This window comes from Dipodomys spectabilis, unplaced genomic scaffold (genome assembly GCF_019054845.1).
Source record: "Dipodomys spectabilis isolate Male_0828 unplaced genomic scaffold, ASM1905484v1 ptg000042l, whole genome shotgun sequence".
In the NCBI taxonomy this organism is placed as follows: domain Eukaryota; kingdom Metazoa; phylum Chordata; class Mammalia; order Rodentia; family Heteromyidae; genus Dipodomys; species Dipodomys spectabilis.
The window spans coordinates 16,187,810-16,202,989 of record NW_024870719.1 but is presented as its reverse complement, the minus strand read 5'-3'; the positions used below and the strand labels follow the sequence as shown (position 1 = coordinate 16,202,989).

At 40.1% G+C, this 15,180-nt stretch overlaps 1 protein-coding gene across 2 annotated transcripts in view; it reads right to left on the bottom strand.

Moving 5' to 3' along the window:
* Positions 1–1,405: 1,405 nt before the first annotated feature.
* The window catches only part of Frmd6 (FERM domain containing 6), an 80,302-nt gene continuing 66,527 nt past the window's right edge, over positions 1,406–15,180 (bottom strand). For both annotated transcript variants that reach the window (XM_042677885.1, XM_042677886.1), the window contains exons 10-14: positions 14,824–14,998; positions 10,906–11,241; positions 9,496–9,630; positions 7,218–7,309; positions 1,406–4,076 (exon numbers count right to left, since the gene is read on the bottom strand). In XM_042677885.1, the coding sequence (XP_042533819.1) occupies positions 3,792–4,076; positions 7,218–7,309; positions 9,496–9,630; positions 10,906–11,241; positions 14,824–14,998 (1,023 nt within the window). In that variant the 3' untranslated portion in view covers positions 1,406–3,791. The remainder of the gene's footprint in view (positions 4,077–7,217; positions 7,310–9,495; positions 9,631–10,905; positions 11,242–14,823; positions 14,999–15,180) is intronic.

Below are 15,180 nucleotides of genomic sequence, written 5' to 3'. Positions count from 1 at the left end.
GTCTATGCAATGAGGGTAACTGTCCTTTGAAAGATTGTGAAGATCATATGTGTGGAGTATCAAATGCTCAGTGACATTTTCTTCCGTTGACTTCAATCTACTTAACTTTACCAGATATTCTGCAAAAGTCCTAAGTGGAAAACTTTGGTTTAGGAGACTGGCTTCCAAATGTTCAAAGGTAGCTATTCCATACCAGCTAAATATCTGGTAGAAACTTTGAAACCTCCCTCTCTCACCTGTTCATCGGGGCAGATTTTACCCACTGTCTCACTAGTTCTCCAACAGCTCTCTGAATCATCATCTTTATTTTAGTCAAGAAAAACTGAGTGAAAAGGAAGTAATGGATTTCCCTTTGGAAAAAGCTAGGGAGTTTTCAGAATCTACCTATAGACTCACAGTGCTGGGCAATTTCCTTTATGTCATGTGAATGTGTCACATTCAGTCTTGTGAAAGCAACTGCTTGCTTTTACTCGGGAGGCTGAGATCTAAGGATAGTGGCTCTAAACCAGTCCAGGCAATGAAGTTTGTGACACTCTTATCCCCAATTTAAAAAAAGCCTGAAGTAGACATAGGGTTCTATTTATTCTGCCTTAAGCAAAAGTAATTCAGGCACAGCACCCAGGCCCTGAGTTCAAGCCACAGGACTAGCACACAGACAAAAAGTCTTGTGAATTTTCCTGCCCCATCTGGCTTCAAACCATGTTCCTCAGATCTCAGCCTCTAGAGTAGCTGGGATTATAGGCAAGGACCAACAGTGCCCAGAAAAACAAAAGAAAACAAAACCAAATTAAAAGCAGTGTGTTTAGCCCCATACAAGGAATAGGATAGTGGCTGACTAACACACCACCTCCTAGATTTTCCCTGTAGGTTCATATCCCTCCAAGTTGACAGCAGCAGCATTATCTGCCTGGTGGGAAGGAGGATAACATAGGCAGTTCTAATACACGTGACAGGGCTTGGCACATGGTAGTGCTTAGCGTCATCTATGTCTATAACCATCTGAGGCTGCTGTGCTTGGAATTTATCCTGTGGGTCCCTTATGCCCTTCACTGTGCTCCATTATGGGACAGAAAACCACAAAACACAATCACTTCTTCGTGCTTGCTCCACTGAGAACACTAATAATAAAAGACATTTTAAAGGCAACGAAAGTAACTTTATTAACTACTATTCTTACCATGAAACACCTATAAGAAATAATTACAAAATAATGCAGTCTCTTTTTACATACTTTTGGTATCATCCCCGTATAATGATCCTTTCACAGAAAGGACTATTTACAGTAAATGTAGATATAAAGCTCATTGTTGTAAATACAATTGTAGATGACGTGTAGAGGCAACACATACCAAATTGGTATACTAGCAATGGAAATGTAACTAATGCAGAATAAATAACAGCTTCATACTTTTATTTTCCTTTTTTATTTTTTTAAAACAATCTCCAAATACAAAAGGTAGATTATTCAAAGTGGATTTTCATATACATATACATATATATATATATAATCTTGCTGCAAACAGTGGATCAAAAGGCAAAAATGTTCCCTTGCATCTTCTACTTTTGAAAACTCCTAAGATTATTCATAAATCCAATTAGAAAGAAGGTGTGCAAAACCACCAACAATACTGGCAAAACCCTGAAAACCTGGTTCTGGCTGATGTTGAGAGAAAATAAAGTATAAAGCACTACCTGTTCAATTAAATAATGTTTTCTTTGTTCTTTATGTTTGCAAGAATGCTAAGAGCTAAGGAAATGCACTGCATTATTATCTGGGCTCTGTCCAATACAAACTTCACCAGGATCTATAGGAAATGTTGGATTATTCAATGACTCAGAAGTAGAATAGCCATTAAATGGTCCCTTCATACTTTATTCCCTCTTATAGAGACTGAGATACTTTTATACATTCTGATATCTGAAACTTTGGTTCTTTTAAAGCGTTTTACAAAAACAAAATAATTTCATGAATACAGAACTATACAGAACTTTGATTTCCTTTTGAAGTGTCAGTTTCTGGATGAGGTTCTGTTGCTCGTGTAACATGCTCAGAGGCAGCACAGGGCGGGCTGTATGGCCACCTTTTTCAATAATACTGATTCCCATCCACGGCAACAACACTGCCTATGTTCTGCAGTCCCCTAAATCTACTTCTTTGTTACTTGAAAACAGAATTTTGTACAAAAATATGACTGTTTCTTTAGAAAATAATATATAGTTCTTTTTTTAATAAAACCTGGCAGATAGCAAAAATGGTGTATCAAAATATGGTAAACAAATGTTGTAAAATACTAAATCATTAAAAATATCTCATAGAAAGACATTGTGCTATGAAGTTCTCTCCTGAAATTCAAGCAACGTTTTCACTGTACATCGCAGGTTGAGCATCCATCCTCCTGACTTGATTTCATGATCTGTCATCACAGCAGCACTGCAGTAACTGTCTAACAAATGGCCCTTTCTGATACAGCTGCATTTTCTATATACTTGGACTTCAAAATTAATAAAAGAGACACCCTCTGGATCAGTGGTCTTCAGTTCTGTTGCAATATTAACTCCATCTGAAAAACTCAAAAGGACAAAAAGGCCATTTTTCCTGGTCCCACCCACAAACGGCTGCTCTCATTGGTCTGGAGTGGGGCCTAGGTATCAAGGTTTATTTTTGTTAAAGCTCCTCAAAAATTTCTACTATGCAATACGAGTTGAGAATCATGGCCCAAGGCACATGAGAAAGAAGTCATTCTTAACTGCACATATCAAGTGATTGTCTAGGCATCATTCACTCGGCGCTCAGCGACAGTCTCAATGTTAAAAAAGGAACTGGGTATACAAGATAGTCATGGAAGCCAAAATGAAGAGTCAGTGAGCTTGAAACATAAGCACACACAATCCCACATATTTATGTATGTACGACATATACATATATAAAGTATTTTGATCAAGAAGAAACTAGCATTACTCTCATTTGTTCTTGATAACCGAAAAACAACACGAACCAAACATCACAAAGCATAAACATTTTCTAAGACATTTCCATCACTCTGACAAATGTCAGGTTTGTAAACCCTCAAAATGCACTGCCATGAACACAGCAGATTTGTTACTCAGGTGAGGAACTCAACTGAACCCTAGACTTTTCTGGAAGAGCAACAAGGATACCGTGGCACTGACAGGTGAAAAGTCATGCACAGTCTTCTGGTTGTTGCTTAGTCCACATCTTCTCTTGCTCGGAGCATCTTTGGCTTGCTAGAACCATGTGACCATGACCACTTTGTTAGTGTTCACTTTGGGACAGCTTGTGAGGCAGCAACAGCTGTATATTAAGCAATCATCTCTCCATTCAAAGAAGAGAAGACCTTCCCTCACTCCTCCCTCAAATAACAAGCACTTCACAAGGGAGTAGTAAAAAAAAAATACAAGAAAACAAATAAGCCTAACATTTTTTCATGAAGTTAAAAAAAAAAATGTAATTGAACTGAAAAACAACAGCTGAACAAACACCACAGCCCAGTAGTCTAAGGCTTGGTAATCAGTAAAGCACATTTCCTTCTGAAGGGTCAACACATATCTGGGCACTTGTCTTGCTGTACATTCTCGGTAGTTCTTTTACATCTGCATAATACTTAAAGTGCAATTGTCCCAAGGCTTTTGTTTCCGTCACAAATATTATAAAGAAAGAGCTATGTTTGGGGCGAAGAAAATATGGCACAAGTAATCCGTAAAGAACTCAGGACTTCCACAGTCTCTGGCAGGCAGCAAAGCTGTCTGCAACGGCGGCTGGCAGGTGGATTTTATACAACAAACTCTGGAACTTCGTCATGAGTGAGATCCAGGGAAAAGTATTTGCTGGTTCTTTTGACTGGAAAAGCATCTTGGATGTTGACACACTGCTGAGCCAAGCAGCTGTTGCAGTAGAGGCCCTCGTCATCCAGTTCGTGGCCACACCCAAAGGTGTAACTCTGAGCAGTGTCCTGACACAGACCTGCAATGCGCAGGAAGTCTTTCTGGTAAAGTCTGATGTCATCAAGGCTCAAGCTATGTCGATCGGTGGAAGTCTTTGGTTTTCTACATATAGTCTGCCAAAGAAGGAAAAGTTGAGACAATTTTATGAATAAGGGAATGGTGACTGGTGACTGTATTTGCCCTGCAAAGAGGTAAGCTGCATAAAATATTATGTGTCACAAAGTGGTTTCCAACCTGTGGTTTCTGGGAAATATAAAACCACTACTATCACTACCAATACCAATGTCAGTTAACATTTTCTGAACACTATGTGCTGACTTAAATAGTGTGTATAAGCGACTTCAACTTTCTTACAGTCCTACAAGGCATGTTATTCCTTATTCTCTCCATTTTGTAGATAAATTAAACAAAGATACAAATCTCACAGGAATCTATTCCCAGAATTTCAGAAATTGAGCAATTACCTTCAAATAAAAGGTAAACACTACCATTAGTTTTTTTGCACTAAGCTGTGGCAGCACTCTTACGCAGATGTCTGTTATTTTAGTAAGAAATGAAAAAAATAATCTAATTATCACTCAAGAAACACAGTTTGAAGAAGGATGTTTTAAAGAGCCACAGTTTTTGAGTAGAGTACAAAAGAAGTTGGGAGAGAATCACTAGGGGACAAAGGAAGCTCCTGAGCCCTCAAAGAGGCCCTGTCCTGTACCAACTAACAGGTGACAGACTTTCAACCTCATTATTCCCAGAAGTGGTACTGGTAGGAAATATAAAATGGTTTTTCATGGATTAGATAGTAACATGAATGGGTTAAAGAAAATCACCCTTATACCTCTAAGCTTTTGCTGTTGAGAACCACAAAGGATAATCTTGTTAGAATAAGATGCCACTTTCGCTTTAGGCAGAAGTTCCAGGAGGATATTTTGTTAGAAGTAGCACAACTGAGTGGCAACTCCCACACAGAATGGTAGCTCTTACTGATGGAGTGTTTCCAGGCTACAATAGGCTTTCACACACAGAACCATTCAAAAGTCCCCAAGGCACACACACTAATGTCCCTATGTTAGAGGTGCAGAATCTGCCCCCAGGCTGGGCCACAGGGACATTGCTGTTCAGCAGTTAACACTGAGGTCAAAGCTGGGTGTCATGCAGTGAGTCTGGCTCTAGTGCTTGGGCTCTAAGAAGACCTGTTCATGTATACATAGGCTTGCAGATTACTTAGTTTTCAGAGAGAAAAAAACAATATGCTCATGTTCAAAGTATGGCTACTTTAAATAAAAGGAAAGAAAGGGGAAATAGAAAAGGAAAAAAAGGAGTTAAAAGCAAGCAGTATGGAGGTTCCTCAAAAGACTAAACATAGAGCTCTCCTATGACCTGGCAATCCCACTTCTAGGCATTTACCCAAATGACCACAAACAAGGCCACACTAAAGCTACCAATACAACTATGTTCACTGCAGAATGATTTACCATAGCTAAGATATGGAATCAACCCAGATGCTCCTCAGTAGATGAAGGGATGAAGAAACTGTGGTATATATACACAATGGAATTCTATGCTTCCATCAGAAAGAATGACATTGTCCCATTCACAAGGAAATGGAAAAACTTGGAAAAAAGTCATATTAAGTGAAGTAAGCCAGACCCAAAGAAACATAGATCCCATGGTTTCCCTCATTTGTAATAGTATATGTTTAGGATTGTTCTAGCAGATGAGCAGAATAGCTCAATAGTTATGTACATATGACCATATAAGATGATGCTAAATGAAATGAACTCCAAGACATTTACACAGAGGTTTTTCTTTGTTGTTGTTTTTAATGTACTACGTGACTTTTTTGTTTCTTCTGTATGTTCTTCCTCTATAGTATATCCTCTGTTTGTTGTTACTGTATTTGATTTTGGTGCCCTGGGTATTATATATATCTATTTATCTCAATTAGGGAAGGGAAGGGGAACAACAAAATGGTGAGACAAGTGGCGCTGTAGCTCAAGTGGTAGAGCGCTCGCCTTGAGTTGGAAGAGCTGAGGGACAACGCCCAGGCCCAGAGTTCAAGCCCCACGACCGACAAAAAAAAAAAAAAAATGGTGAGACAAAGGACAAAGGGTGAACCAGTGCAACAGTGATACTCACAAGACAATATGTTGGAAATGATCTGTACCACTTGGGGAGGGTTGGGGGAAAGGAGAGTGGGAGAAAATGAGAGGGGTAACAAGTTAGTCAAGAAATATACTCACTACCTTACATATGTAACTGTAACCTCTCTGTGCATCACCTGGACAAAAAAATAAAATTAAAAAAAAGGAAAGGAGTTAAAAGTAGGACAAAGACTGCCAGAAACAGAAAGAAAATTTTATTTTAGAAAGGAAAAAAACAACACAGAGCCCAAGAAAGAGAGGTATAGGGTTGAGTGTGGTGGCTCAAGCTTGTAACTGTAGCTACTTGGGAGGCAGAGGGAGATCGAAGGATTGTTGTGATTGAGACGACCAGGCAGAAAAGTTCATCAGACTCCATTCGATCTATGTCTGGGTGCAGTGGTGTATATCTGTCATCCAACAATATGGGGGAAACAATGGCTGGACGAAGTGGTGCTTATTTGTGTCATACCAGTGACAAAGGGAAGCACAGATAGCAGGACCACAGTCCAGGCTGGCGCAAGCATAATCCAAGATCCTATCTTGAAAAATAACCAACACAAAAAGGGGCTAGCACAGTGGCCTAAGTGGTAGAGCACCTACTTATTAAACATGAGGCTATGAGTTTAATCCTCAACATCACTGAATGAATGAATGAATGAATGCAGGAATGAATGAGAGGCACAGAGGAGGGAGTGCTTAGAAAGTAGCAATGGGTACTAGCTATAGATGAAATCCAAATGGTAAAACCATGAGTTTCAGAGAATTATATACATGCTTTTTGACATTTTAATAGCTTAACCAGATCATCATGCTCTGGTTTACCATACTCTGAAAATTCCATCTTAAAGAAGTAGCCAGGTGTGTAAACACTTCTGCCATAACACACTCACAAAGAGGCAGTAATGCCACACAGACACAGCCATGTATCATACTTGGACACATACAACTAATCTATTTCAAGTTTCCACTGATACCAAGTGAGCAATTAAGTACACAATTTATCCAAAGAAAAGCCAATTCCAACATAAATGGAACTAGCAAAAAAAATCAGAATAAAATGAGAATGTATTTAAAATTTTCCCATAGCTCTAGTTACTACTTTACAAGTTTTAGTACCTGTGGAAGAGAATCAGTACTCTGGCCACGAAGTTTGACAACTGTTTCTGAAGAGCTGGAGGTGGAAGAACCAATTTCTTTCACAATCAATCCTGAGGTAAAAGAGAGACAAACAGTGGATATTTCAAATTCTTCCCACTTCTTCCCACATATGCTGACATACATAGCTCCTGGGAATGTCAAACAGAACTAGTACTATAGAGTTATCTGTGGCTCTTTGGTGACTGACAAGCAGGATGGCACCGATTCTCTTGCAGGAAATAGTCCTGGGGAGTCCAGGAAAGAGTTCAGAGTCTCATTTATGACTGAAGTAAAGACAAAGACTGTAGGTGCAGTGTTTATCTTTACCTGATAAAAGACCATTCCCCATTCCACACCTCACTAACACTGATACAGCCACGTAGGTTTGGTTTGCTGGGGAAATGCAGTGGGTAAGAACTTAGATCTTTGTAGTCAGATAGGTCTGAGCTAGATTTTGACCAGAAAATTCTGGCCATTTTCTTAATCTCCCTCAGTCTCAGTCTTCTCTCATGAAATTGGGCTGATAAAAGCAGCTATTCACTAGCGTTTTCCTGGCCATTAGACAGTGAGTGCAAGTGAAGGGTGAGGAGCATCTGCTGGGAGATGCAGACACCGTGGGAAGGGCTCAAAATGGAGGTCACGGTGAGAATTCAGTTCTGGTCTCTGAGATCAGCGTAGTTCTTAATCACATCAGGGCCTAGGGAAAACCTGTTAAATTTTCAGACAGAAATCTAGGGTTGATATTTCTCTGCAAGCATATGAGTGAAGCAACCCTTAAAATGTTTCAGAAGCCAAAATGATTTACTGGAGATGAGTGAATACCACTGACATTTTTCTTGCTAATGGATGAAGCAAAAGTAAGCAAGTCAAGTCCTAGGTTCACAAGGCTAAATGGCTTCTACTGAAAAGTACAAATGAAAAGGACCTTGGTAATCTTTTAGTCAGCTACTAATAGCATTTAGAAATAGCTTTTTCTTCTTTCTTCTTCTTTTTTTTTGAAGTAGCTTTTTCTGTTCCATTCCTTTACTGTTTGGTAGCATAACATTTTGATCTAACAGATGCCTTGCATATATTGAAGGTTGCGTTAACAACAGCCTAATGTATGCCTTGCATATACTGAGGGTTCAACAATTAGTTTAATTGAAACAGATGTGAAAGCATGCCTGGCTACTCATAGATGGTTTAAATACTCTCAGGTTATGCTGCTCACATCTGGGGTTTGGTACGCACTTCTTTTGCAAGACTTTCTGGAGGCACAAAGGCCCACATCTCTGGAAGATCCTTAAATCTTCACAGGAACCAATCTTCATCGGAACTCAAAGGCTTGGGCACTGGCTAGCATGTGGTGTGGTTTCTCTAAAGATTCCTTGGCAGATGCTCCCTTGGCTATGGTGTCTGCAAGTACTCTTCTCCAAACACACATCTACCACTGAAAAAGTTAGAGCCAAGGCTGGTGGCTCAAGGCTCAGACCACACTCCCAGTATATTTCAACAGGAAAGAGGACAGTAGTTTCCCTCATCTCTACTCAATCTACTAGATCTAAAGTACTATAGTGAGTATTTCCAAAACAGTGCCTATGGGCTCACATGGTCAAGAACTGGAAAACTAGTATGATGCATGGAATCATCTATAACCCTGTCATCCAGAGAAAAAGTGACTAGAATATTATTTTGTTATTATAAATAATGCTTTTGTATACTCTGTAGTGTTCTCATCTTTCTTATATTATATATTGCTTAAAGAGCTTACATGTAATGGCCTATAACTTTCTCTTATGCGAACAGATGATAGCAGCCATTCATTGTTTTTCCTCTTATTGCTACTATAAATTTCAATAAATATGTTTGTGCATCATTTTAAAAAGAGAAATCCTATTGTTTCTATTTAAAATTACAAAATGAATAGTCTTATAAAAGCAAACACAGAAATATATGAAGAACAAGCGGCTGCTCTCATATCTTCCTTCCCAGACATGGAGGCCTGACTTCTGTTCTAGCACTTGTCGTTCTAATATATCGATTCTTCTATAGACTGGAGAATCTCCAAGATCCACTCCAGATGCATTAGGTGGTTTCTCTTCTTTTCTTCTATTCAAGGCACTTGCCCTGCAGTTTAACACAGTGGCCTGGAGTGGCTCTTGTTCCATGGCTGCTCTGATCTACAGCCTCCACTCCTTCCTTCTATTTTTGGAGGCACCTATCACTGGGTCCAGGATAATCTACTACCTCAGGGAGAGAGCTTGCTCTAAGAGCTCACCAGAATGTCCGTTCAGCTTCCTGGACAGGAGCATGTCCTCTGTAATATAGATGCACATGTCAGAGCTGACTTCCAGAGACTCTTCTTCATTCATTGGCTCCAGATCCCTGGGGTCATCAACCAACATCTCTATTTCTGACACAGAAGGAGGAAAAGATACTCAGTGACACAAACAGCAGTAAAGAACACAGTCCTCTTGGGTAGAAAGCCATATAAACATTCATAGTTGAAAATAAATTTGCTACTGGAGGTACAACTCAGAAGTAGATCACCTGTCTGGCAAGCAAGTGGCCCTGAGTACGAGTACAACCAAACACAAACCCCAGTACCACCAAAAACTGAAATGAAAAATTAATTTGCTAATGAGACTCCTCCTCAATAGGAAACTCCAGAGGCAATTCCAAGGTTGCTATTTGCTTTCCTTTTCTTTTCTCAGTACTGCTGTGTTCTCTGCATAACCTCTAATATCATGATTTATCAATTCTTCTTTATTTTTTAATAAAGAGGAAAACCTATGATCCTACCAAGATGACAAAGGGCAAACTGAGCTCAATGGGCCATTTGCCTAGCAAGGGCTGCTGACAAGGCAAAGGAGACATTCATGAAGTTCCTCTCTGCCAATAGCTGCCCCCCAGGGTACTTAATTACTTGCTTTGATATCCATTTAGGTTGTAGGGGAATTAAGGCAAATCAAACAGTTCTGCAATTTTCCTTAAGAGTCAGTATTTGTTTTCACACACTTAAATATAATAGCATTTATCTGAGACAGTAAAAAACTTTAGAAAGTCACACAAATGCTAAGTTTGGCTGACACAAGCCATAGATCCTGTCTTATCCCCTTAAGCTCCTAGCAGCTAGGGGATGTTATTCCTTTTATATTCCCCTATACTTTGGCTATATGAGAGGCCCTTAAGAAACACTTTACTAATTAACTGCATGTCTGAGAATCAAATATTTCTGGCTCACAGAAAGAGTTCTCTTTTTTTTTTAAACCTGGAACCTAGACTAGTACTGGGGTTTAGAGCTTTTATTCCTAGGCTAGTGCTCTACCACCTGAGCCCCAAGAGAACCTTTTTGTTTGTTTGTTTTAGGCCAGGAGGCAGAAGTTCAAGATATCTCTGCCCTTCACTCTATGGTCCTAACTCCAGCCTTATTTAATCTGAGAATGAGAAGAGTAAGCTCCACTTTACTTCCTTCCTATAAATAGTCAAGCCTATGGGTGCAAAAGACATGGACTGGAGGCATGCTCTGTTCACAAACACAAGCAACTCAACCAAATCACTGTGCAGACAGTAAGACACCTCTTTTCTACCTGCATGACTTAAGTTGCTCCCAGACCTCAATTCCACAGAACCAGCAAGTGAAAAGACTACAGAAAGAAGGGAGCCAGTGATGGGGCATGGCTGTTACCATCATCCTGCGAGTCCTCTTCCAGGCGGTCTTTGCCACCGCTCTCCACCCCTGAGGTGTGGGAGCTGCCATGGCTGGTCATGGAGCTGCAAGTCTTCAGCTTGCGGTGGATGGCGCTGCCTGAGTAGCTGTCCTCTGGCCCCGTGTCCCGGGGCTTGGTGTCAGCCTCAATGCCTGAGGTGTGGGAGCTGCTGTGACTGGCAGTAGAATGACGGGACAGGCGCTTGTGCTTCACACTGCCCGCACTGCTCCCGCTGGCCCGTGACCGCTTTTCCAGCTGGTCCATGTCCAGGTCCAGGTTGTCACTGATGTATGATTCCCGGTACTGTTTCTTCTCTGTGGTGAAAACAGAAATCATCAGATTCAACAAAGACAGGTGAAAGGGTGGCCGGCTTAGTAAGCCATCAGGCCAAGAGCAGGTGTGATTTCCCACTGGGAATCTAGTGACGGAGAAGTGCTGAGAACTTGGAGGACTAAGGAAGACTGCGACATGAATGGAACCAACATAGCAGTACAGGTTGGGGGAAGGTAGGACGCTGTGAATTGCCGAGTCTGAAGCTTCAAATATTGAAAAGTGCTTTTCAAAGTGTAGTCACAGACTATTTCTTGTCTCCAAATGCTATTGTTCCACAATGAAATAAGTCTAGAATACTTAAAAACTTCTAGAACAAGGTGACACTACCATGACAAACACTAATGTGATGCTGTTTTCTACTAAAGTATCATTCAACAGCATAGATTAAAAAAAAAAATCTGGTCCTTCTCTACAGACAATTGAAAAACACTGACACCCAAGACTATGTCATAAATGGAATGATGCTGATTACATTTCACTTTATTTTTCCATTTGTTAAATGTGGTCCATTGCTACCTCTAAATGTTCAATGTAATTTAAGGTAAAACTGTTCTGAAAATTTCTTTCAGACTTTAGATTTTCTTTGATATAAGACAGTTTTCCTCCATTAAGGCTGAAATAGTGAGCCTTTATCACCTATTTATAAAACAGAAATATAAAACTACTAGTTTGATTATTTATACTCCATTGACCTCTGATTAATAAAATTACTTTGATTTAGCAAGTTCATGCTGTTATTTATTGTACTTAAGTTTCAATGGGGGTGTCAGACAGACAGATATTGGAAAGCCAGACATGAGGAAGCCCTTCTTACCAAATACTAAAGTACACATATACATTAAGGTGCAAAGTTACAACTGAGCTGTAGAAACACAATGGATAAAAAAAATTGCTTTTGTGTTTCAGAAAATGTATAAGTAACAGATTAGTTTCCTCACCTTTTTAATACTGATGAGAAAAGACACATTATTTTTAAAATGTTAAAAATGGAGCACATGTGGGGACTATTAGATAGGTGTTATTTTAGAAATTGCTACCTAGTAGAATAACTGGACTCTCAGGAGCCTGATCATTAATAGATACAACAGTCTTGTTTCTTGGTGGAGTGAAATCACGTGTGGTCCTGAAGTCTGAATGTAGCCCTGCAGTATGATCATCATCGGTTCACCAGAGAAGGGAAGAGGCCAGGATGCAGAATAGAAGCTAGCTTTTTCCAAATCAACACAATATTACTGTGCAAGTCATCAACATGCCTGTAGGCTTTTTATTCCCTCTGCTGTAAAAGCCCAGAGACCAGAGTCTTTCACATATAACTTCAGAACTGGGTGTAATAAATGTGACCTCTTGACCTAGGACCTAAGAATATGTTCTGGTTTCTGTTTACTCAAATTTTTAAGGACACAGGCATGTTTTTCCTTCTCTTTTAAATGCTATGGAAGAATTCTGTGATCATTAACTACTATGAAATACTTCAACAGTGCCTTAGACAAGGTGACTCTAAATGAAATTTACTGGGGAAAAACAGTCTATATGAAATAAATGGCAAGAACAGGGCTTTTCTTGTTGAAATCATAAAGCCCATATATGTAAGGGAGATAAAAGAATTCAGACCAAATACAGCTCAGAAAATCTTTGGTCTTTAGACCTGAAATTACCTCTTCAGGGCAAATGAGGAATACATCTGAATTTATTGAAATAAAAGATCCAAGTCAGATCTTTATCATTCCTTCATTCTCCTACTGCTACGGCTTTAATGTTTATTCCCTCCCAAAGTCATGTTGAAATGTAATTATTGCTGTAAAATTCATGGATGGACTGATACAGTTATTATGGAAGTGAGTTCCTTGTGAAAGGGGAGCCTGGCTTCTTCTCCTTGCCTTTATGGATGAAACACAGCAGGGAAGCCCTTAGCAGATGCCAAAACTGAGAGAAAGACATTCCCATGATTTGTCAATTACCCATCCTGTGCTATTTTATTACTGGAGCACAGAATAAACTACTCACGTAGGCCCCCAATACACTTGGTATTTAGTAGCAATGGACAAAGCCCTGTTCTGTAGGGCTCAAATGTCTTTGTAACTTAGGACCAACCTACACAGGAGAGTCATTAACTTTTCTAGGCAATAAAGGATTCCCTGTGGCCATCTAAATTGCCAAATTATAATTTACTAAATATATTCCATCAGCTCTCTCAGCTGATGAAATCAACGAATTTCTCACCTCTCACTGCGCCACTGCAGCCACTTCAGAATGAGGCCGATTTGGCAAATCATGGCTCTACACCTAATTCAGTCACTTTATTCTCACAGCTCCCAAGCTGATGACTTCTTAACACTCATGTCAGCAAGAGGGAGATATATTTGTTCCACGGATGAGTCAGCATGGGAAGAGCTGGAAGTCTGACAGCAGCAGAAGCCAATACACCTGACAGTTACACCGAATTCTCACAAAGACAGAGCCAGTTCAGTGTCAGACAGTGGGGAGTGGGGGATGTTCTAATCACTGCTGAGTTCTCAGGGAATCTCAAACAAGATCCCATTTGGATTGAGAGTCAGCTTCTGAGAGAAATCAGTTAAATGCACAAACTTCTTTCAGGAGATTTTGTTTTGGAGAGGACATTCATCCTTTTTCTGCAGCAAAGGAAGGCAAGAGGATGGGTCAAAACTTGCTTCAGATATAGACCTAAGATAGGAATCTGCATTTCAAGGTCCAAGCCCCACCCCAGGTCTAATCTAATTGGACTGCCATAGATCTAACTACACCAAGAATTACCACATCACTTTTTAAAACAAATTGGAAACACTGTAAATTAAGTAAATATGGAAAAAGCATTTTGAGGGATTAGAAGTTGAGATGTGATAAATGGAGGAACCCCAGAATGCCATAACTCAAAATAGAGGCTAACTTTGAGAGTAATATTGTAGTTAAAGTATGTGGTTATAAACTCTAGTACTGTCTTCTTCCTTATGCTGTCTTCCTTTCAGGGCCTAGTACTCTGGGTCCCCAAATAGAAGGCTCCATTCCAACTAAATCTCAGCAAAGCCCCCACAGGACTAGTAGACAAAGTCCTCAGAACAGTGATGTCCCCCTCTTTTGTTTGTCATTCTTATGGGGTCAGACTTGAGATCCTTTGAGATGTCAGTTAGAGAGGCTGGAGACACTTCTGTGACCCACCTTTATTGTCACTTTAACCTAAGGAATAATGACTTTGAAAAAAAATCCAAACTGCTGTGGATAACAGCACTAATTGGGTCGAGGCATACACAGAGCCCTGAGATGTAGATAAAAATCTGGGATGCAGATAAATCCTTGCCTTGTGCTTTTTGTAAGGATTTTAGAGTCAGGTGTGGGGAGCTTTAGCCTCAGAGATTCTGAAGAGGTGCTGTGGTTGGTGGGCCTCCAGGGCTGGATGTAAACAGAAGTGCAAATGAGTTTCTAGAATGCGACTCTCCAACACCATTCTTCAGGAGCTTAAAATGCTGGTTCATGGCAACTATAGAGAGGCCAGAGATGGGCCAGCAGGGGCACCATCTGCCTCCCCTGCCCCCAGGACCCTGTGATACCTTCATTTTCCTCCAGCTTCCGGATGTGGCGCAGGACAGGCTGCAAGTTCATGTAGAGGCGGTGACTGTTGCTCAGAAGCTGTAGGAGGTGTCTGGAACGCATGGGGCACCCGGTATAGTAGATAAGCTTCCTGGCTGAGGGCAGACCATCAGGCAAAATCTCAAACTTCTTTCCCTGTAAAGGAAAATCATGAATCAAGAAACAAAATTCTCATTTTATCGTATAAAACTACATTCCAATAGACACATAAAGCTCACTTTAAAATTCTCTGAAAATAGTTTCTTCTTTCCAAAGATGTTACAGGACAGAGGACAAAAAAATTCTGCAAAGTGTCTAGCAATGGTTTTCAGGAAACA